Genomic DNA, 23160 nt, shown 5'->3' with positions numbered 1-23160 from the left:
CTAGAAGTGTCCTCTTATGGAGTGATTCACAACTGTGCAGCCTGGAAGACAAAGGCACCCCGCAGAACTGCATCCAGATACCACCCCGCCAAACAACCAATCAGCAACAGGCTGGGACACGAGGAATCACAGCACAAGATTACAGTTTCATGACAGGAAAAAGCACACCACACCAAACTTGGTAACGAAGAGAGAAAAGCGGGGCCCTCAGAGCTGGGCTTTGTGGGCTCCGAGCTCACAGCACGCTGTGGTTATGTCCTTTCTGAGCACTGTGCCTTTAGGCCAACTGCAAAAATGACCAGCCTGCCCTATCCTGTGAGCCACTGCGCTCCCCTCACCACCACAGCTGCAGTGCCATATCCTAAATAAAACTTCTCAGTCATAGAATTGATCTGTGCTGACAGCACAGCTCTGGAGCAAACCCCCACTTCCTTAAATCCTCCCCGAATTCCTCAGTACCTGCCCAAGTACTGAGACTGCAGTTTCCTATGCTGTGTGGCCACAGCAGCACAATAAATCCCACTTTGCTGACTAGGGGCACATCCCCGGTGGTCTCTGATTGATAGGCTTCAACAGGACCATTGAGGAATGCTGGTAAAAGGAGTGATGACAAATTGCTGGCCAGCACCAGAGGGAGGTGACGCATGAGCTAGTTAGGAGTCCACCAGCCCAACATTTCTTCCCTTCACAGCAACATGCTCTGATAGATATTAGTGTCGTTCCCATTTTACAGACGAGGACATCAAGGCTCCAGGGATTAAGAACTAGGCCACACTATTGAGTGGCAATGCCAGGTCTGGGACCTGAGTTGCCTGTCCCCCAAGCCCAGTGCTCTTTCCCACCATGCACCCTTCTCTCTAGAGCTGCACCCGCCCAGCAAGCCTCACTGTCAATACACGTGTGGTCTCCTTCACCTGCAGTGACAACCTGAGGATGTGTTGACTCTGCTGAAGGATTTGGTGGCCTTAGAGGGCCTCCTACAGCAAAGGCTCCACCCTGGAGCCCCTGCAGCTAACCCCTTTGCTGGTGGCCCATGTCCAGGAGAGCATGCCTGAGTTGGCCAGTGCAAGCCTTCATGAGGGACGCGAGTTCCCAGAGGCGCTGAGCTGAGGCCCCGTTTGGGAAGAAGGTGCAGGCATTGGACACTTGTGCCACCATGAGCAGATGCCCAAGGAACGCTTTTCTAGGGCTACTAGGCGAGATCTTGGGTGGAACAGACTTCTAATAGTTGCGCATTTATTTTCGTGTATAATAAAAACAAAACAAAAACAAAACAGAACTAGCTCAGCAACACGTGACTGCATGGATATATTATTGCTTAGCGCAAGACTAAAGCCGGAAGTAAGTTTTTAAAAAAAGTATGTTGGTTTAAAGAAAATATTAAGGCAATAAGAGGAGGTCCTTAGTTATGACAAAAATTGTGGGCGTAGTATGTGAATGCCTGGTCTTGGGGGCTTGCTGCTCTAAGCTTCGGGCAAGAAGCTATGTTCTGGTCTGAAGCCTCTAACAGGCTCCACAGTTTCTCCCAGGACGTGGAGCCTGGTATTCTCATAAGCTGGGCAGTACATGAGACGACCCCAGGGAGCAAAGCACACCTTGTTTAATTTGTTCATGCCCTATAAAGTATCTAGAAGTTACCAAGCAACAAAAGTGATTTTCCATAAAAGGGAAGAAAAATCTTCTAGCTGAGGCCTTGAGGAGGCAGTGGTCACAGGGCAGCCTGGGCGGGAGGGCCTGAGTGGGTCGTGGGGCTGAAGGGACAGCCCCTGGCACTGTCCTGGAGGTGTGTGTCTGTGGTGTGTGTACAGCCCTGGTCGAAGCTACTGGAAGAACACTCAGAACTCCTGTGCCCTGCTCCCCAGCAGACAACAGGACTTAACCAGTGTCTGTTGACTCACGATTGCAAAGGGGAATGCCAGAGGCAGGGTGGAGGGGCTGCCGATGTCCTTGGGCCTCAGCATGTCACCCTCTCCTCCTGCCCCTGCTCTTCAGATTTGCAGCTAGGCCTAGCCCCATGTCGCCCAGGTGAGAAGTCCATGGCCACCCCACCGCCAGGTCACATTCTTGTGCGTTTATGAACAAATGGGAGACATTTCCTATTAAGATCCACCTACCCCCTCATCCAAAGAATGTTCTCCATTATTTAAACCTCACATTTTTTAAAAAGCGCTTTTTAAGGGACCTGGGAGTTTTACTAAAACAGCTCAGTCCTGCAAGCCAGAGCTGATCTCAGCACCCCCCTATGGGACAACTAAAGTGTCACGGCTAGGTACACAGGATACCACCTGGAGACTTGCCCCAACTCATCCCTGGAAATGGGGTCAAGGCTAGCGCTTGAGAGGGGCCAGAGCCTCAGAGATGTGCACCACGGGCCTGATGCTTATGGTATGGAAGGCTTCCAGTGCCCAGAGGAGAGAAGGAGGAGGTGAAAGTCTGAGGGGTGCTGTCTCCTGCCACCCCCCTCTGAGCTGGGAGGGGACCGGGGTTGGGGTGGCTCAGTCCCTGATACGGACATGACGGGCTGGTCGCTGTTGCAGCTTGGAAGGAAAGTGTGCAAGAGCAGGAGGTCAGGAAGGGAAACCGAGTCAGGGAAGGGACCCCAACTGGGGCTGGTGGGTGGCTCAGGGCCCCCAGGCCTGGGGGGAGCTCTCAGCAGCACCCTGCGACACTCCGCTTCACGTGGCACGGCTTGCAGAAAAGGCGATCATTCAGCGGGTAGCAGCCTTTGTCCGTGGGCTCCACAGACAGGAGGATCCTGCAGTCCTGTGGGGACAAGGGACAAGGGGCATGTGGCTGGACCCCATGCCTGAGCACAGCAGCACGGAGCCCGCCCGGGGTGGGGGCTCACCTCGCGTTTGCTGATGAAATGAATTGAGTGAACGGACGCCCTAAGGGTGAGGCAGGAAGCTCCTCATTCTTCACCCAGCAGACCTTGGCCAGGTCCTCACCAGGGAAGACAAGACCAGGCACAAGGGCTTTCATCCACACAGGGTGAGTGATAAGAGCAGTCAGCTGAGGGGAGGACTGAGGACACTGGGAGAGGTCCCCTGAGGAATCATGGAAAGAGCTAGAAAGACCTTAACAAACACCCAGCAGAGCCCCCTTAGAACATAAACTCCGCGAGGCAGTAACCCCACTTCCTGCGAGATCCCGCTGAGACCAGGGCTTGGTGCACCCCGGGTGTGTGATAAATATCTGCTGTGTGCATCATTCAATCTAGTCCAGACCTTCATCTCACAGATGGGGAAACTGAGGTCTAGGGAGGCACGGGGTTTGCCCCAGGTTGCATAGCTGGTTCCAGACCTGGGATAGGATGAGGTCGCCAGGCTTAGAGTCCAGGGGTGTTTTCACTGTCGTTGTCCCACTGCCTGCACAGCTTCAGCACTGGCACACACTTCAATATCCCAATTTTTCAGATCACCAAAGGACTTCAGAACAAGGAGAATGCAGATTTGGGGCCCAAACTGATAACTTCATTATCCGGCTAATCTGTACTTCATCTGGGCCTCATCTGGGCCTCACCTGGGCACACGCTGTGGGGTAATCATGGGAACAACTAATGCCCAGGGATCTGGTTCTGGGCATGGCTGGTGTCCTCTGGAAGTTGCATTAATTAGTCCAGAGGGGCCGGTCCCCCTAACTTTGGGTTCAGGGTTGCCAGGCAGCAGAGCCTGCTGACGGCGCCCTCGTGTGTCTCTTCTCTGAAACTGCACCTCCAGTCTCTAAACGGGACTTGGGTTATTTAAAGCCATCTGTGCTATTCCTACCGCCACTTGTTCGGCATTCTCAACACATCAAGTGCCAAACCTAAAATCCGAAAGGGGCACATACGACTACTCTAAATTAGAATCAAGTGCAGAAACACCTCCACTATGATCGAGTCACACAGTCTGGCAGTGAGCTGTACCTTGGCAGGAAGCTGGCTATACCTGTTCCAGACAAACCAGGGTTGGAACCACTTTTCTCCACCTCAGTTTCCTCACCTTAAATGGAGACAATAACTCCCACTTCACAAGACCGTCATGAGGATGAAGTAAGGCGAAGTACACGAAAGCATTTTATAAAGTAAAGAACAGCATCCAGGTATAAACATATTGTTCAAAAATAACACGGACCACAAAGTGCGCAGGAATGATGGACAGGAGCGGCACCTTGAAACCCATCTCCCTTTCTAAAGAAACAGCATCTCTATTTGGTTCCAGGCCACAGTGGGTTGAGTCTTACCATCTGAAATGGAAACTGCTAGAGTCCAAACTCTGACTTTCTGCAGCAGCCTGGGTTCTGCTCACAGTAGCCCAAGGCCAAGCTGACTAAGGACAAGCAGGGAGGGAGGGGTTATTTGCTCACTAGCCAGGCTCAGGAAAATGCTAATTACCACTGGACCTTAGGAAGGCTGTGGTGGTGATAACAGCATTTGAGTTTCATCAATGTTCTTCCAGATCCATTATCAGCTGGACCATGAACTCTAATCAACAAAGATAACATACGAAGCAATCTGTCCACTTCTCCACTAAGCTTCCTTGTCACCCTCAGTGAAAATAAAATGGCTTCTTGGTTCCATGCATCGGTTTGAATAAATGTTTAGAATTACTCAATGGCGGATTCAGAGATTTGCTCTGGGCGTCCCCACTTAGGCAACACCCATAAAAGTTGCGACCTTTGGCCCCATCACTAGGGATGGTAGAAACATCAGTGGCATGGAAGCGACAGTGGAAGAGGTAGGAGAGGATTCTTGGAGCCTCCCCAGCAAGACTATCTAATTTGTAGGATCCCGCAAAATGAAAATGCAGAGCCCCTTGTTCAAAAATTTAAAATGTCAAGACAGTGACAGCAGAACTTCAAGCATAGGACCCTTCTGAGCCAGGGGACCTGCACGACTCTCTGGGCCTTTCTTGCTGGGACTCCTGTACCAGCTTCTAACCAGCCTCCTGGCTCAGCCTCATCCCTCCCTGAAGTCCAAGGTCCAGACTCCTTAGCCTGGCACAGGGGGCCCTTTCCTCCTCTCTGACTACACGCTCTTGCATTCTATACTCCAGACACACCTAGGAATTTCCACTTCCTGATTCTTCAGGCTTGCTCATGCAGGTTTTCACAGACCCTTGTCTCTTTCTGGACTTTCTTTTCCCTGTCTGAATATTTCGCAAACTCCTGCTCATCCTGTAAGACAAAGGGCATGCCCTCCTCTGTAAGAATACCTTTGATTCCACCACCCTGGTTAGACTTGATCACTGCCTTAGTCCCTAATCTGATTTACACATGCTCTTTCCCAGCACCTGGAAAGGACATCTGTTATGTGTGCCTGCCCAGCATCCCCTTCTTCCTCTCTGTAGTTGTATCAACCTCTCTGTTTCATAGGGTTCTGCCTTCCTGGCGCAGGGATTGTTAATCATAGCCCCTGGCCAGTGATTGGTCCAGAATAGGCATGTGACTCAAGCTGGGCCAATCAGAGGCTTTCTTGGGACTAATTGGACTGGGATCCCTGGATGTGGTTTCTAAGTTAAAAAGATGTAAACCTGGGCCAAAAATGGCCATGTGTTGTATCCCCATCCTCACAGAGGATGCCAGCCCACAGGAAGAGAAAATGAAGCAAACACAAAAAAGTCAGAACCAAGAGACGGAGAGAGAGCCTTGATAGTATAATTTGATATCATTAATGACATAACTACCATGAGACTTCCCAGGATTCCGTTTTGCAGAAAGCAGGTTGATTTTGGTTTCTATCATTAACTCAAAGAGTTCTGATTAATAGACTCCATTTGTAATTATTTCAATTATTTCTATTCTTATTTGTTTCTGCTGTTGGGTTGTGAGCGATTTGAGAGCAGAGACCGCCCCCACCCCCCACCCCAGGTCCTGGAACACGACTTGCAGCATGTCATTAAATTATCATTGTTCCACTCACCTCACACCTGTAGCAGTTTTCATGGAAGTTTCTTCCCATGCACTCGATTTTGAAGGTATCCTTCCCGTCTTGGGGGATGATGAGATTCTCACAGATGCTGCACACAGAGGCAAATTTCCTAGAGGGAAAGGAACCCATGCTCGGGAGGTGTTCATGCTGACAACCACAGAAATTAGCTGTCAGAACGGAGGCTGGCTCTAGTTTTCATCCCAGAGCTATTTCAGACCTGTTGCTATGTGACTGCACCTGGAGCTACAACCACAAATGCCTATTTCTTCCTGGCAGGAGAGGATGGAGAGACGTGTAATTAGACCCGGCTTCCCAGGGTACAATTAGCTCGAGGCAAGGAAGTGAGTGAGGAATGTTAGAATTTGAGAAAGCAGAGACATCATGTGAGTTCAGTGTGGTGGAGGCCCTTTCTATTTGTCTTGTATTATAGGTCACTGCTTTTTCCTCTTCTTGCCTTTCTTTTTAAGAGGCACATCCATCTCTCCCTGTGGGCAGTGAACAACTAGAGGGCAGGGACTGAGCCTCCAGATATCCCTGTAGCCACTGCTTCTTCTGGCTCCAGGGAGGCACTGTGGTCTGGGGGTTGAAAGCAAGGCCCTAAAGTTAGGTCGACGGGCGTTTGAGTCGAAGCTTCCATACTTACCAGCTGGCAGACTTCGGGTACTTATCCAGTGCATGTCTCAGTTTCTACATTTGGTAAAATGGAACCCTTAATACTACCTGCTTGATCAGACACTTTTGAGGATGAAATGACCTAACAAGTGGAGTGACCTAGCAAGTGGAGCGCCTGGCAAGCACATGCACGGTCAGATGGAGGGTATGTAGAACAGGCAGACAGGTTTCTGCAGGAAAGCTCTGACCCAGCCCCCAGCACTCAGGCTTAGCTCCTCTGTTCTGCCCGAGTCCCACCCTGTCCCCTCGGTGCTCGGACCCCTCTCATACCTATAGAAGTCGTCCAGGCAGTACACCTCATTCTGGTTGTCCAGGGCAAAGTTCTCGTCCCTGATGCACCGGGCACAGGTCACACATGTGAAGCAGGTTGGGTGGAAGGCCCGGTCCAGGGCCCTGATGACGTGTTCCTGGACCACCTCACCACACTTGCCACACTTCTCCAGGGTGCGCTGGAGCAGAGAACCATCCCATGCATATGCCCATGTCAGCCACAAGGGGCTTCTGACCAGCTCAGAAGGGACCCAAAAGGCCATGGATACAGGAGGGGAGCTCAAATTCATGCATTTGGCCTATAACTACTACCTCTAATCCTCCACTATTTCTTAAAATGGATCGAACTTGGCACTGTGTCATCTTACACTGAGGAATCATGCCATGTAGCTATCTATGATGGCATGTTTTGTTACTGGGAAATGCTTAAGGCCAGTGTCTACTAGGGACCATAGAAGATATTTATCTTAAATCTCAGAGTCAAGAAAAGGAATTCCTGGAGGAACGGGTGTGCTTTTTATCTTATGGACAATAAACATTAAAACGCTTTCTCTTTTCGATTTGGCCACTTGGAAGCTCAGCATCAAATTCCATGCTCCACTTTTAGGAACAACTGTAGGGGGTCTTTCTTTCACATATTTTGGGGGTACTAACTTTCTCTTTGGTCTCATCTCACTTTCTACTTTGATTTTCCTCTGTTCTGATTTATTTAGTTTACATCTACTAGTATTATCTGCATTCTCTAAAAAAAAAATTTGTTTTTATTGTGGTAAGAACACTTAACATGAAATCCTTCCTCTCAACACATTTTTAAGTGTCCAACATTGTTTACTATAGGACTATGTACAACCTTTTAATCTTATAAACTGCCTCAAATCCATTCTGGAATGAGGAGGCATGAGAGTGATATAGAGGTAGAGAGATATCACTGAGGCAGAGCAAAAGGCCTCCCTCTAACCAGTCCATCTTTTCTCCTCGACATGTCTCCTTCCCTTCCTGGCTGTGCTCCTATTCATTTTATCCTGATTTCATCTGTCAGGTGGGGGCCCATTTTCCCCTCCCTGCCTTCCTGGGGGCAGCCCTTCTCTCCCCAGCACACAGCTGAAGTCCCTCCTGGCTGCTTCCAGTTGTAAGCCTCCCCTCACCCGTTTCCCCTCAGTGCCTCACCCCTGCCTGGCTCCAAGCTGAGGGAGGAGGGTAAAGACATCCCCACTGCATGTTGATGGGGTAGAGGGTTCCTTTCTCCTCCCATGGTGCCTCCTCATTGCCCGCGATCAAATCATTTGGAATTTTCTAGGTAGTCCCAACTCCTAATTCTAACTCCTCAAATCAGTAGTTTTCAAACTTCAGTGTGTATCAGAATCACTTGAAAGACTTAAAAATGCAGATTGCCAGGTTCAGCCAATTCAGGAGGACACGGTGAGGCCTGTGCACACCCAGGTAGTGCGTCTGTGGGTGGTCTGTACATCACACCGACAAACGCCACCACATAGCATTGGAGAGTCAGCAACTCCAATACCTTGGCATCTAAAGTAGCTCTCCCAGACTGCATGTGGTACCCAGAGGCGACACAGACCTACCCCACCCGCATTAGACCATGCATTGAAACCTTATGGCTCTAGGTGAGAGAGCGGCCAGACCACAGGCAGCCTCCATGACCAGATGGGCCTGGGGTAGAATCCCAGCTCCATCGCCTTCTGGAGTGTGACCTTGTGTGACAGGCTGAGTGATGTCTCCAAAGAGAACCAGGCCCTAATCCCTGGAACATGTGACTACGCACAGATGTGATTGAGTTAAGGATCTTGTGATAAGATTATCCTGGATTGTCCAGGTGGGCCATCACAAGTGTCCTTGGAAGAAGGAGGCAGAGGGAGATTTGGCACAGAAGGAAATATGACACTGAAGCAAGAGGCTACCCTGCTGACTTTGAAAATGGACAAAGTCTTGTTTTCCTACCTCAGACAAGTGAAAAAAAGAAAAAAGAAAGAAAAGAAAATGGACAAAGGAACCAAGGAATGCAAGGAATGCTGCTTTAGGAGCTGGAAAGGCAAAGAAATGGATCTCCCCCAGAGCCTGGGCCATGGGGGGAGAGCAACACTTTGATTTTGACTCAGTGAAACTGATTTTGGACTTTGACCTCCAGAACTGCAAGAGAATAAATGTGTATTGTTTGAAGACACCAAGTTTGTGGTGATTTGTTACAGCAGCTACAGGGAACTAATACACCTTGTCTGAGCTCCTTCCCCTCCCTCTCAGCCTCACCTTCCTCATCTGTGAAATGGGTCAATAGTGCCTACCTCCCAGGATTGTTGTGGGGAATGAAATAATATAACGTCTCCCAAGTGCCCAGCTCAGTGCCCGGCACCTGGAGAACTGCCGTAGGGGGGTCACCTGGTAGCACAGTTTGCAGAGGGGCCGCCCATCCTTCTGGTAGAATTTCTGCCCAGCCAGATGGCAGTGGCACGTGCGGCACGTGAAGCAGTGGACGTGGTACTGCCTCTTCATGGCTTCCACGGCCATCTTTCGGGGGGATATAGTCTTGTGGCAGAAGGCACAGACGTCTAGGGTAGAGGAGACACAGGCAATGACCTGCCCAGTCTGGGGGTATTATACCTGCTCACCACCCAAAACGTGCCCAGAGCACCAGGTGTCTACCTCGAACCCCTGGGGGGCTGTGAGTATGGCCTCATCGCCTGAGGGACATGAAGAGCAATAAAAAGCAATGTGAATGGCCTTTGACAAGAGATGCAGTGTCAAGACAACTGGGTTGCCATCCGCAAAAAATTAAAGGGGGGCTCCCTCATGACACCTCACACCCAGATCATTTCCAATGTGGAAAATGAAACAATACGAACACTAGAAGAAACCAGGGAAGAATTATTTTTAACCATGGCGTAGAGAAGGCCTTTTATTGCCTGGTAAGGACTTAATACCATTTATTAAATGAGTAACACCCAGTGTGGGCGAGGCTGTGGGCAAACGGGCACGCAGACAGTTGCTGGCGGGAGTGGAAATCAGGCTGACCCAGAAGGGCAATTTGGCAAAAATAATGAAGTTACAAATGTACGTATCCTTTGACAATAGTACTTCCTCTTCTAGGAATTTATCCCACAAACTTTCACATGGGCAAAACGACCCACATGCAGGGCAATTCATCTCGGCCTTATTTGTTACAGCAAAAAGCGACCTACGCACCCATCCACAGGTGACTGGTTCAATGCACATGGTAGGGCCCTGCTAAGGAATATTATGCAGCTGTGAAAAAGAATAAGGGGCCACTTTATGTTCTGATGTGGAATGAATTCTAAGATGTACAAGGAAAAAAAGTGCAGAACTGCAGTTTGCTACTGTTTGTGGACAAATGGGAGGGAGACGTATTTATATTTGCTTGCATTTGCAGAAAATATGTCTGCAAGGATATGCAAGACATTAACAACAGAGGTTGTCTATCTGAGAGAGAACTGGGTGATACAGGCACGGAGCACACGGCAGGCTTTTCATTGTGTACCCTTTCGTGTGTTCTATTTTGTGCTATGGGAGGGTCTTATGCATAAAAAATTAAATAGTGAAAGAAATTCAAAGCATTTTTGCTTTTATAGCAAATTTTGTTGGCCAAATTTAAATGGATTTTAGTTATAGAGGAGAAATGGTTAAGACACTAAAAATAAAGTTGATGTAAAACTTACAAGGCCCATCCCTGAACTGTGAGCTGGGTCCCTGCTCTCCCAATTCCCGCCTGGAAGCCCACGCTAGCCCCACGAGGATCCCCGGGGACCACCCAGAGTCCTTCCAGCCCTGTGCCCATACCTGTGGATGCCTCTTTCTCGGGGAAGCCAACAGCTTCTTCTGGGGGAGGCGGGAGCTCCTCCATAGGCCAGGGATCACTGGGCCGAGCCTGGAGTGGAGGCCCCTCCTCCGGGGACTGTGGGGGATGGAAGAGTCATCCAGTGGGGACCCCACACAGCCCTCTCAGCTCTGCTCCTCATCTGGTGGCCCCAGGCACAATGAGCCCCATTGTACAGAGGCGGAAACTGAGGCCCAGAGAAGCCAGTGACCTGTCTGAAGTCACTCAGCAAGAAGGTTACAGTGGAGGCGGCAGTTCAGGCCTCCCAGCTCCTCACCCTGGGTTCCCTTGACCAGTCAAAGCTACTTCCTTCTACTTCTAAGGAACCTCCTAGAATCAGGTTTTCCCTTGGCCTGGAGCCCCTCCCATTTCTACAATGGCCTCTGTTAAGGGCAGAGGATGAAGTGTAGGCTTCCTAGAGCTGAAGGGGGCACCTGAGGGGGAAAGGGTGTGGCACCCCTTCTCCAGGACCTTGAAAGATAAGACAAATTTTTACCAGCCTCAGAGAGCTTCGAAGAGGACCTGCCCTCAGGCAGGAGAATGGACCAAACAACATCCAGACTCAAAATCCCTAAAAGGCTTAGAAAGCTCAGACTCTCCTCGGTACCCCATGGGACTTCGTCAGGGATCTAGGGGTTAGCAATACCTGTGGTGGGGGCGGGGGTGGGGGCAGGTGCAGTTGCTCTAATTCCGAAATGAGTAATGTCCCCATCGAGGCAGAGGGCTCGTCCTCAGGAGGCAGGTATACCGGTGTGGGCGGTGGCGGAGGTGGGAGGAGGTCCAGGTCGGGTAGTGCGTCCTCGCCATCCAGGGCAGGAGGAGGAAGAGAACATCCTGCATCCAGAAAGGGAGAGAGGGTTGGCTACAGTCTCTGCAGGTGAACAGAGGAGGTGTCCACTTGCCCAGAAAGCTGTACAGCGAGGCGGCTAAGGGCTCAGGTCCAAGGTCACCCACACCTGGGATCCATCTCTGACTCTGCCACTGACTTGATATGTGTCCTCAGGCAAGAGACTTAGTCTCTCCAAGTGTCAGTTGGAAAATGGGTATCGATTGCTTAGGGTTGTTGTGAAGATGACGACATAATGCACAGAAAGGCCAGGCACAGTGGATGGGACACGGCACCGGCCCAGAAAACAGTAGTGTCAAAGCCCGCCATAGCAGCCCTCCACACCTGGGCGTAAGTGTGCCTGAAACCCTGCCAGAGCCCCCTGCCAGGGTTTCAGGCACACTTGGGTTACAAGCAAAACCAGCCCCTAAGGTGGTGGTTCTCAAAGTGTGGCTCCTGGATTAGCGGCAGCACCACCCGGGAGAGCATTAGAAATGCACCTTTTGGGTCTGGGCAGAATCAGAAAGTCCTGAGTGGGGCCCCACCATGTGGATCTTAAGCCCTCCAACTGGTGCTCAAATCCCATCATCGCATGTGGGACGTTCTGCAGAAACACCCTATTTCTCCAACAAGTCAGTGGCATGGGAGAGAAAAAGAGAAGGAACTTCCTCCGAATGAAGAGACTTTGGAGAACAACCAGATATAATATATGAACCGCAATATATTTGTGCGGTTCAATAAAGTCGCCACCAGCCACGTGTAGCTATTGAGCATGTGAAAAGTCCACACTGAGATGCGCTGGACAACTCAGGACAGGAAAAGGAATGTTAATTACCTCATAGTCACTTTCATAATGAATGCATGCGGAAATGACAGTTTTTACATACTGGCATAATATACGTTATGAAAAGTAACATAATTCTTCTTTACTTTTTTCAATGCGGATCCTAGAAAATTATAAATTACATACCAGGCTTGCATTTGTGACTCACGATATATTTTTATTGGACAGCGCTGGTATAGACCTTATTTGATCCTGATTCAAAGGATGAGTCATCTCATTTAATTCTCATTTTGCAGATGAGGAAAAGTTTAAACCTCCACTGAATGATGTAACTCAAAAGAAAGATAAGGCATAATGTAAACCGTTCATTCCACTACAATCCAACAGTTAAAAGACATTTTTATGACAATTCAGGGAAATTAATTATGGAGAGAGCATTAGAGAATCCCAAGGCATTCTTATTGATTTTGTTTGGCATTGTGGTTATGTAACAAAATGGCCATATTTAGAGATGTACCCTGAAGAATCGGGGGGCTGAAATGACCTGATTACTGGCATTTCCTTTAAAATACTTCACAAGAGGAAGGGAGGAAAGGGAAGGACGGGAGGGAAGGCCGCAGGGAGGGAGGGATAGACAAAACACATGTGGCAAAATCTTAGTAATTGTTGAAACTGGATGTGGAGTATACAGGGTTCCTTGTACTGTTTTTTCTACTTCTGCATATGTTTGAAAGTTTCATTAAAAAAGAACACACACACAACAACAGCCTAACAGCAAACACACATACACACAAGATAGGAATGACATCGAGAGGGTGGCCCTCGATCCTACCTGCTAGTCCTTGCACACAGCCTCTTGGGTGCAGAGTTCCTGTCAGGAAGGGAGGGGTGGGCGGGGGATCACCCAGCTCCTGCCGCAGCCCTAGGCCCTCTGCTATCCAGGAACTGACTATAGTGTAACTCGCACCCGTCCATGCTGCCCTGACAAGGGGTTGACAGCTCCCTTGGGGGGTCAAGGCAGAGTAGTGCACGGCTATGAATCTGCCTATAAAAACCCTGTCGCTGCCACATATGGGCTGAGTGCTATTAATAGTGCCTCAGGGTAAAGGACAGAGAAGCATCTGCCCACTTGCTGTCACTATGGGCCCAAGGTAGCCGGGCTCCAACAAGGTCAGACTGCCCTGCCCTAGATACTCAGGGAAAGCAGATGGAAAGTGCCCGAGGCCCTGCGCCCTGAAGGCCTGGGCTCTGGTCCCACTCTCTGCTAATTCATTGGGGCACCTCGCTGATGAAGATAATGAAGATAATGAACGCTCCTTTCTCCCAGGGGCCACGGGGACTGTACAGACAGGAAGCTTGTTCTCCGGGGGCCTGTTCAAACTCAGCCGGCTGCTCCCCACCCCCACAGCTTCTGACTCCGCAGGCTAGGGGTAACTCCAGGAATGTACATTGCTTGAAAAGTTCCCGATGCTGCTGGTTCAAAGGCCACACTTTGAGAACTACTCTTATAGTCCACACTTTGCCCCTGCTTTCTGCTTTTGGATGAAACGGTAATTCTCAAAATGTGGTCCCCAAACCAGAGCCCCAACATTGCTTGGAAATGGGGAAGAAATGCACATTCTTAGGCCCCACCACAGACCCGCTGAGTCAGAAACAGGCAGGGTGGGGCCCAGCCGGCTGTGTTTGAACAAGCCCCCACCCCAGCTGAAGGGGGAGGAGGGGGGGTGATATATGCTGACACCACTAAAGTATAAGAACCGCGTTCCAGATGAGTTAATGTGAATCAGGAGCCAGGTGAAGGAGACACGGCAGGAGCCAGGAGCCCTAAGGCTTCTCCACTTCTCCTAGGCTGCAGAGAACAAGCTGTGAAGGGTGGGCAGGTATCTGCCAGGGTAGGAATTCAAGAGTGAGGGACATGGGGTCACGGGGCAGGTGTGCAGAAAGGGGGTGAACCAGGATAATTCGGCTCAGGTGGCTGAGAGCAAGAGGGCGGGGAGCAGCCTTTCAAAGAGAAGCCAGAGAATGAGCGAGGTGGTGTGGCTGGGCGAGTGTCCAGTGCCAAGTGGAGGAAGCCTGGGGGTGTGGAAGACGTGGACTTCTGCCAGGATGAAAGGGCTAAAGAAATGCGGGGGGATTCCTGAGTGGATAAGCACTGGAAGAAACCTGCTGTAGAGATGGCTTTAAACAGCTGGCAGGGCCCCAGGGCCTGCTTTTGTGTTGTGGTCAGGCCATGACCAAGCTGCTCACGTAGGACTTATCTAACTCGAGCAAGGCTGAACCCCAAGATGTGCTGTGCTCTGCTCGAGTTCTCCCAGTTGGCAAACAAAATGGCTGATCAGTTACTGTGAGGCTACCCGCTCTGAGGAAGGCCTGGTTTTGTTACCACACTTCCGGGATCTTCTGCCTATCATTCCAGGGAAATGCCCTGGAAATTTTGGCATTCTGGCATCAAAATAATATTTCTTGAGCTCCCTCTGCTACACAGAAGAGACTTTTTTTTCCCCATTGGTCACACGTCCTGCTGTGTAAATCTGGGACATCACCATCCTGGTTTTCCTATACGGAGAAGCCGCTGGAGAAGGCTGTGTTCTTAGGAGGCATGGTTAGGACGGAAAGATCAATTTAGGTTGAGTCATAATGAAGATGCGTGTTATGTGAATATCCATGTACTCTCATGTGTGGCTTTCTCCTGCCCCTTTCTGACCTCCTGTGATTGGCATTTCCTATTGGGCTCTAGGTGGTTTCCATGGTGATGGCTGCACAGGGCTGCCCTAGCCTCGCTAGGGACAGCAGGATGTCTGACTAGGCACCTGGGGGGACCCTGGGGGGCTCAGCTGCCATCCTGGGCTGGTCTCTCCCACTTGGCGTCTCAGTGCAGCTGGTGCCCTGCCAGATGATGCGCTAACCCCCTGCCTCAGGCCGCTGGGTTGTCGTGCTTCACTGCTGCTACCCAACCCAACAGCTGAGACTTTCCATGGACATGGCAGGGACAGAGGACTGGAAGGCTCTCTGTCACCACGGCAGCAGGACCAGTTCAGACCAAGCACATGTAAAAGGAGCAGTCATTTATGAAGTATCCATTCTGTGATGGATGCATCACTCACATGACCAAATTTCAATTTTCCAGAGGAGGAAACCAAGCAAGGAAACAGCTTGTCTGAGATCACACAGCAAGAGAACAAAAGAGCCAGAGAGAAAATAAAATCACCTTTTAGGTCCTTCAATTTACCAGATTCATTCCTGCCTCAGGGTCTTTGCACATGGTTTTCCCCCGGTCCTTCAAGCTCCACCTCGGCCTGCCAGCTCCACCATCATTCAGGTCTAAGCTATTTCTGTATAGCACTTGTGTCTTCTTGACATTATATTTTATTGTCTCTATTTCCACAAAGATGTAAGTTTCATGCAGGCTGAAAACCTTGTCTCTCTTTTCAAGTACCCACTCTTGGGCCCAGAGCAATAACAGCAGGTAACATATCTAACACTTTCTACGTGACAGGTGCGGAGCTAAACATATGTATTAATTCATTTTATCCTCACAACAACCGTTTGAGGAAGGTACTATCATTATCCCTATTTTACAGATTAGAAAACTGAGGAAGAGAGGTTAAGTGGCTTACCAATATCACACAGCCAAGAAGTGGAAGAACTAGGATTCAAACCCAGGCAGGTGGGTTCCAGAGTTTGCCGGGCACATAGTAGGTGCTTGATGAATGAATGAATGACCTCAGAGCCTGCCCTTTCCTCCCCATCTCAGTGCTGCCTCAGACCCAGTCTCACTCCCACTTCTTACCCTCTTACCTCCATTGGAGACCTGAGGGGGTACAGCTGGCACTGTGGCCACAGCCCTGCCAGGGGGTGTCCAGGGACTAGGCCTCCCCGCCGAGCCAGCACCAGGTGCCTTCGTGGGGGCAGGAGACTTCCAGGGGAAGCGAGGCCGGGGCTCACAAACTGCCCGCCTCAGTCCTTCAGCCACAGGCTCACCTCGACGTGGGGATGCCAGGGTGATAAAGACAGACGAGGCGACGCGCTTCTCAGGCTTTGAGGCCATTGCCTCGGCTCCTGGTGGGATGGGGGCAAAGTGGAACTTGGAATCAGGCAAGGCTCAGGGCACGGGGTGCATTCCACATGGACACACTGACCCTCCACCCTGGGGACATGGAGCCTCCCTCTTTCCAACAAGACAGGAGCAACACCCCACCATGCCAGCGACACCCAACGCAGCCAAAGAAGGGGCTGGCGATGTCCTCTGGGGAAGGGCAGGTGTCCACCCGGTGACTTGGTATGGATCCCAACAGGCCTGACTGCCCTTCCCCGCAACCTGCACACCTGGGGGAGCAAAGGGCAACCCTACCCTGCTCACCTCAGGAATGATTAACGTTCCTCCTCCAAGAAGCGTGAGGAAGGAGCAGCTCCTACAGCTCCTACAGCTCCACCCCGCCCCGCAATGGTCACACCCTAAGTTATCTCCCTCACCTGGGAACTGCATTCTCTTGGGAGAGCTCAAGTCCCCAAGGTTGAGCCCAGCTCAGCTGTGGGAGGGAAACAGCCTCAAGGCCGGCCTCCAGGAGGCAGAGCAGACAGAACAATAGGAGCTGCTGGTTACCAAGAGCTACTCTGTGCTCACCATGCCCTAAGCATTTTCTGCCCATTAACTCATAAATCCCCCCAGCGCTGCTGGGGGAGAGGCACTACAGATGAGGAAACACTTGTTCAGGGGCAGACAGCAGTGGAGCTGGGATTAGAACCCAGGGCCTTCTCCCTGCCCAGTCCACAAGCCAGCACCCTTTTCCCCACCATCAGCCTCCATATCCAGTCAGGTCCTAATTCTATTGCTGGATCCTCTCACTCTGTCCCATCTCTAAAACTATGGCCCTAGTTCAGGCAGGTGCCCCAATGGGCTCCAATCCTCCCTCCTACCCTGCCCCTGGAGTGATCTTTCCAGAGTTGTAAAGCTGTTTCTCCTCTACTCAAAAGTCTTTCATGGCTCCCTACCACTTTCAAGTCAAGTCCAAAGTCCTCTGGCCTCAGCCTCTTTTTTGACCACCTGGTTTAGTGGGGCGGAGAGTAATTAAGGACCTAGGGAATTAACCTCGAGAAGTGGGGTGGGATGGGTAGGGGTGGGGTAAGGAGGGCCACTCCAAGGCCTCCCTCTGTATGAATTTCAACTGGCCCCCATGGGCAATCTTGGTGACTGATGGACAATAACAACAAAAACATATGCTGGTAAATTCCTCCTAAATTGGTTTATATGTTTGGTTAAAATGTATAGCTCAGTCTGTTCATAAAATATCTGTTCTGAAAAAGAAACCAATCTATGAAGAAACCTTCAAAAGTTCTTTAAAATCTTTCTCTTTTGTTTCTTGCTTTGTGTGATGTCTGGAAGGATATATGCTTATATTGACTGTCAGTCTTTGGTTTTATACTTTGCTACAAGTTTAATTATCAATTTTTGTAAACAACTTTCAGAGTGCATCTGAGATTTAAATATAAGAAACAACACAGCACTGGCTGATAAAGCATTGGCGGTGCCAGGCGCTGTGTGCCATGCACTGGGCCCTGTGCCTTCTATGCCTCAAAACTCACCTAATTCTCAAAACAGCCCGTTTTGCCCCTATTTCATGGATGGGCCACGTGAGGCCCCAAGAGGTTAAGTGACTTTTACAGGCCATCCGTGGCAGACTAGGAATTCTAATGGAGCGCTAGCTGATCTGCGTCCACAGGGTGTCCTAGGACCTGAGACACACCTTTTCATCCCTGGGTGGCATGGGGGCCCCCAAATTCTCAGGCCTGTTCTCACCCCAGAATGCCCCAATCTGAACCAATCACCTTGTGGTCAGTGTATTCTGGGCTTTCCCAAGACTTCTGTGGATGCCCCGTCTACCCCCTTCTCACCCAGCTCTGACCCTCTCTCCACCCCTTAAGGAAGTTGGATCTGGCGGTTTCTCGGAAAACATCCAAGGCAAGCTTCCCAGTGCTGACGCCAGATGTTCACAGCTGGGCACCCCCCCCTCCCAACACACACACACACACACACACACACACACACACACACACACACTCCCTGCGGTTCCTGCTGGGACTTCAGGCCCCAAGGGAAGGGGCCAAGCTGGGGACTTTCAAAGCCTGGTCTGTTGGGTCAGTAGTCAGGCCCCGGCAGGAAAGGGAAGCTCAACTTCCCTCTAGTCCCTCTGCCCCCACGTTACTCTGGAGTGGGGTACATGTGAGAAAGCTCCCTGTGGGGCACCCAGAGGACTCTCCACCCCCATCCTTCCTCCCCCAGAGGGTGAATCTGAGATCCAGTTGGGTAAGCGGAGAAAGTGGGAACAAAGGGAAGGAAAGTCATTTCCTGTCAAGAGGAAGGAAGGAGGCTGAGATCCAGCCAGCCAGCCACCCAGCCGGCTTTAAGCTAAAGCCCAGGGCAGGGACAGACCGGGCTGAGTGGGAGGGCCTCCAGGGGCTGGCGGTAGTGACCCCTGCCATTGTCCCCTGTCCTATTCCTTCTAACCCCTTCCCAAAACTCTGCAACAGCCCCTAAGCTTTGTTCTTTGATACTCTATAAGCAATCTATGCTTGGTTTGGAATTAAACTTTAAGGGAGATGGAGGTGTGACTGTACCCCTTACCCCCCTCCACCGCAGGGGACTTTGCAGCCTTAGACAGGTGTTCCCCCTCCCCGTCTCCCACTCCAGGGAAGTGGAGGAGGCACAGAGCTGGGTTCACAGGGGTCCCACCGCTTTCCTGCTGGGCGACACTGAGCAGGTCACAGAACCTCTCTGGGCTCCAGGTTGTTTATAAAGTGAGAATAATGAGGTCTGTCCTGACCGCTGGCTGGCTGAGAGAATAAAAGGAAAGATGGTGCTCAAGATCTTGGTACAGTAAGTGCAAAGAGAAGGCCAGCTGGTTAGTCAGCCTCTGGGGGGGAGGAGGAACCCTTGGGGACTAGGCTCCTGGGGGTCCTAGGAGGCCCAGGACTTAGCTTCTGTCATTATGAAGAACAGAAATCTAGGCACACTGCCCAGCGTCTTCCGTGGGTCCTCAGATCTGGGCAGGAGGAGGACCCATGCCACCATGCACACACCTTGGGGATCGCCCAGGCTCACCCTGTCCCAACCACCTATGGGGTCTAAGGCCCAGAGAGGGGCAGTCCTGGGCCCCCCCTCCCCTCCCCTAACCTAGCTGGGTAAAAGGGCCCGCAGGTCCCCGGAGCTCCAGAAACCCGGCGCCCTCCCGCAAGCAGCCAAGCAGGGCGGCTGGCCGGGTCACCATGGGGCACCGCCAGGGACTTTAATTCGTTCCATGTGCGGGACGCTGTCTGTCCTCTTTGTGCGGGAGCTTCCGCCCTGCCCACCCCCGCCCCTGGCGTCCCGCTCCTGGGCAGGGACACCAACCCTACCTCCTACTCCGGGGACAGAAATGTAGGGACTGAGGACGGAAGGGCAGCCCCCACCCCCAGCCCGTTCCCCAGCCCCCTCCAGGGGGCAGGGGTCCCGGCTGGGGGCGGGGTAGGCTTCGGCCCGGGGTTGCCCGCACTGTCACTTGTGTGTGGCCAGAGCAACGCCTGAAGGGCGAGAACCCCCCAACCCCCACCCCGCTTACCTGGGCCGCCCGCGCCCCAGCCGGCTCCGGTCCGACGCCAGAGCGAGCAGAGCCGGGAGGAGCGCGGGCCTCCCGCCCCTCCGCCCTCCCCGCCCCCTGGCTCCCTCCGCCCCGCAGCCCCGGCCGCCTTACCATAAAAGGTGAGGCTTGGGGGAGGGGGCCTGGGATTCCCGCCTGGCGGAAGCGGCCCCTACCTGCCCCCCCACCTGGTCGGCCGCGCCCCGCGCTGCCCCCTCCCCCTCTCTTTGTTCCCTCGACCCCTCCTCCCTTCCCCCGGCCCAGGCCTGGAGGGTGGGAGGGCTCTCCCACTGACACCCACCCACCCCGTGTCCTTTGTGCATCTTGAGTGGTCTTTATTCTCCCTCTCCCCTTGGGTTGGTGGCCCTACCTGCCCAGTCAGGTGGAAGGGGCGCTTACACCTCAGTTTGGCCTGGAAGCTCCCAAGGTCCTATGAGTCAGTTAGACCCGGGTTCCATGGCCATTCACTAACTACCTGGGCAGTCACTCCACCTTCCTGAGCCTGTTTCTTTGTAAAACCGGGGTATGGCTGCCTACCTGTCAGGGTCAGCCTGAGGATAAAATATGACAATGACAGTGAGGAGAGCACAGAGAATGGTCAATATATGCTGGGCTTGGGGCCTTTTTAGGGTGTGCCTCAGTGAAACAGGTCACCTGGATTTGGTGTCCTGAGCTGTCACTACCTGTCTGGAACTCTTCAGCCCTCTGTAGTTGGGTCCCAGGGTTCTGGGGGGGGGACAGACCCCTCCAGGAGGTCTGGTAGGCAAGGCCCAGCAGACAATCAGGTCACCTGTCATGGACCCCCTCCCACCTCCTGCACTCCCACCTCCAAGCTGGAGTGGATATATAATGGAGAGGGGAGGGGAAGCTGAGCCTGGGCCCTGGGGCAGGAGATGGAGCCGGGATGGGCCGCCTGAGTCCCTGGAGGCCTAGGGAACATTGCTGGGAAAAGGAATCTGGGTCTGATTCAGAGGCAAACAGATTGTTCTTTTGATTAAAGCCACAGTGGCGGAGGCCAGAGGAGCACTGGACCCAGCGCCATCTGGGGGGAGGCCAGGCATGGTGTGGCTGTCCTCTGCTGGCCCGAAGCTGCAGTCACACGGGTCAGGGTGGTCCTTGGGCTGCTTTTGAGGGGCTCATGCTCACGGGGGTTGTGAGGGGTGTGCCTTGAACCCTGTCCCACGCTCTTCCACCCCCACCCCACCTTAAATACCTCACCCTCTTCTTGTCATCCTTTTTTCATTTGGTCCTCGCAGCTGAAACTGAGAGTCCCTATGACTTTCATTAAAATTAGCTTTCAATCCTAGTTCTAGATCTCTCTCTCAATCTCCCCCGGTCCCCTCAGAGAACTAGTCTTTCCTTGCAGATCATCAGCAACCCCAAGGCAGCAGAAGACAGTAGCCTAGACCTGACCAATGGTCAATCTGGACATCTGGCAGCCAAGATAACATCTTGACCTCCTGAGCCCTGAGTGGAACGACCCTTTGGCTACTTTCCCATCAGACCAGAGAGACTACCTTTACCTCACCTCCCACAAATCAGCTCCCAGCACAACCCCGTACCCCCTAACCTACAGTGTCTTGTGATTTTGTCCTATATAATTTGTAACCTACACACTCTTGGGGAGTCAGGTTTTTGAGCATAAGCTCCCTGTTTCCATATTGGCCAGTTCGATACTAAACTATTTGTTCTTTCTATACTATAAACACATGTTTGTGCATTTCTTTGGGCCACTGCGCACAGGTAGGTGGATTCAAAAAAACAAAACAAAACGTTGGGGTTCCGGTAACAGCCACTCTGCAATAGCAACAGCAGCAATAGCAGTGGTTGCCATTTATAGGGATTCCTATGAGCCGGTGTCTGGCCTACAGGTCTGCTCTCCATTTGATCCCCAGGAGAGCCCTGTGCAGTGGGGCTGATTATTCCTGCTTCACAAATGAGGAAAGTGAGGCCCAGAGAGGCTCAAGGCCACACAAGGGGCAAGTGGCAGAGCTGGATTCAAGCCCAGACTAGTAGGTGCCCCTGGGTTCGCTGCTCTGTTGGTCCCAGGGACCGTGTGACTGCCACTCTCCCCAGATTCAGAAGCTGAGGCTCAGAGAAGCAGCCAGAGTTCTTGAGGCAGAGGGAGACTCGCACTCAAGGCTGCCATAGCGCCTGGCAGGGCTCATTCCTGGCTTGGCAGTGGTGCCTCCCACTTTGCGACATTTAGAATGAGACTTCACTATACCTCCCCCAGAAGGAAGGAGAGAACTGCTGAACGCCAGACATGGGAAGGACCTTAAGGAGGAAGGTGAGACCCAGGGGTTTTCAGACACTTTGAGCTGTAGAACCCCCTTCTCAAGTGCTTTGTGAACCAGAAGCTTATTTAAAACAGAAAAATGCAGCTGCCCTCCCCCACCTCCATGATTTCCCCCAAGCCACCTCACTGCGCCCCCCCGTGGGACAATGAAGCACCAAAGAATTGACTTGGGAACTTGTCCAAGGTTACACGGACTCACTCTTGGACCCAGGCATCCTCTGATATGTTCTGGGCTAAGACTGGCTCAGAAGAAGGAAGATCAAAGAGAAATGTGGGGGTCTGGCTACCACCACTTACCTGCTGTCCAGCACCCCTGGCTGCCTGTCCCACCTCTGTTGCAGCTCCCAGGTAGAGAGGCGTGTCCTGGCCAAGGGTCTCCCGCACCAACCCAGGTGTCAGTGTCACCTTGGCAGGTGCCAAGCTTCCTGCAATGGAAACCCAGGAAGTGCGCTGGATGAGAACACACGCCCTTTGTCTGCCAGCTCAGAGGCCCTGCTCCCCTCCTCCCTCCTTGCCGGCCTCGGACCAGCTTTCTTCTAAGCAACTGAGCAAGGGCAGCTGAGACCCTGCGTGGCCGGGAAGGGGTAGGAGATAGGTTTGGGGGCAGGCCCAAGGCAGTGGGGACACTTGCTGCTGTCCAGTCTGAAGGGGCGGGGAGCATGGCACCTGCTGCCAACAGTAGGAGGAGGGCTTGATCCAACAAGCATTAATTGGGCACCTACTATGTGCTAGGCAGGAAGCAAGCCAGACACCATCAATCCTTGTCCCCATCGAACTTACAGGGAGATAGGGGAGACATTAATGACAATTAATATAATAGTTACCAGTGGTGAAGTGCGAATGAATAAAGGACTGAGACAGAATAAAGGGTGCAGGTGAGGGTAGGGCACGCCTCTCTGGGTGGGTGGGTGGGGGGGCATTTAAGCTGAGATGAGGAGGGG

At 52.0% G+C, this 23160-nt stretch overlaps 1 protein-coding gene across 2 annotated transcripts; it reads right to left on the bottom strand.

Annotated features, from left to right (window-relative positions):
* Positions 1-1204: 1204 nt before the first annotated feature.
* FBLIM1 (filamin binding LIM protein 1) lies at positions 1205-22635 on the bottom strand. Of its 2 annotated transcripts, none has more exons than XM_088790178.1 (8): positions 19903-20006; positions 16106-16366; positions 11344-11531; positions 10661-10775; positions 9245-9414; positions 6854-7032; positions 5903-6020; positions 1205-2763 (listed from the first exon to the last, which is right to left on the bottom strand). In XM_088790178.1, the coding sequence occupies exons 2-8, from the start codon at positions 16353-16355 to the stop codon at positions 2650-2652; spliced, it is 1134 nt and encodes a 377-aa protein (XP_088646304.1). In that variant the 5' UTR covers positions 16356-16366; positions 19903-20006; the 3' UTR covers positions 1205-2649. The 2 variants fall into 2 exon arrangements, with proteins under 2 accessions (XP_088646304.1, XP_088646305.1); XM_088790179.1 differs by lacking the exon at positions 19903-20006 and adding an exon at positions 22517-22635 and having other exon boundaries at positions 2517-2763.
* Positions 22636-23160: the final 525 nt, after the last annotated feature.

The sequence above is a fragment of the Rhinolophus sinicus genome, chromosome 14 (genome assembly GCF_057876585.1).
Source record: "Rhinolophus sinicus isolate RSI-liver-muscle chromosome 14, RSI-T2T, whole genome shotgun sequence".
NCBI classification, from domain to species: Eukaryota; Metazoa; Chordata; class Mammalia; order Chiroptera; family Rhinolophidae; genus Rhinolophus; species Rhinolophus sinicus.
Note: the sequence above shows the minus strand (reverse complement) of the source record. Positions and strands in the feature narration are given on the sequence as shown.

What these genes read in the sequence shown, in the direction of transcription:
- FBLIM1 (XM_088790179.1), bottom strand. Translation starts at nt 16,355, where the DNA reads ATGGCCTCAAAGCCTGAGAAGCGCGTCGCCTCGTCTGTCTTTATCACC. An exon ending in CCCTCAGGTCTCCAATGGAG is followed by an intron (nt 11,532 to 16,105) that starts GTAAGAGGGTAA and finishes TTCTGGATGCAG; the next exon opens with GATGTTCTCTTCCTCCTCCT. An exon ending in TCTGCAAACTGTGCTACCAG is followed by an intron (nt 7,033 to 9,244) that starts GTGACCCCCCTA and finishes TCTCTGCTCCAG; the next exon opens with CGCACCCTGGAGAAGTGTGG.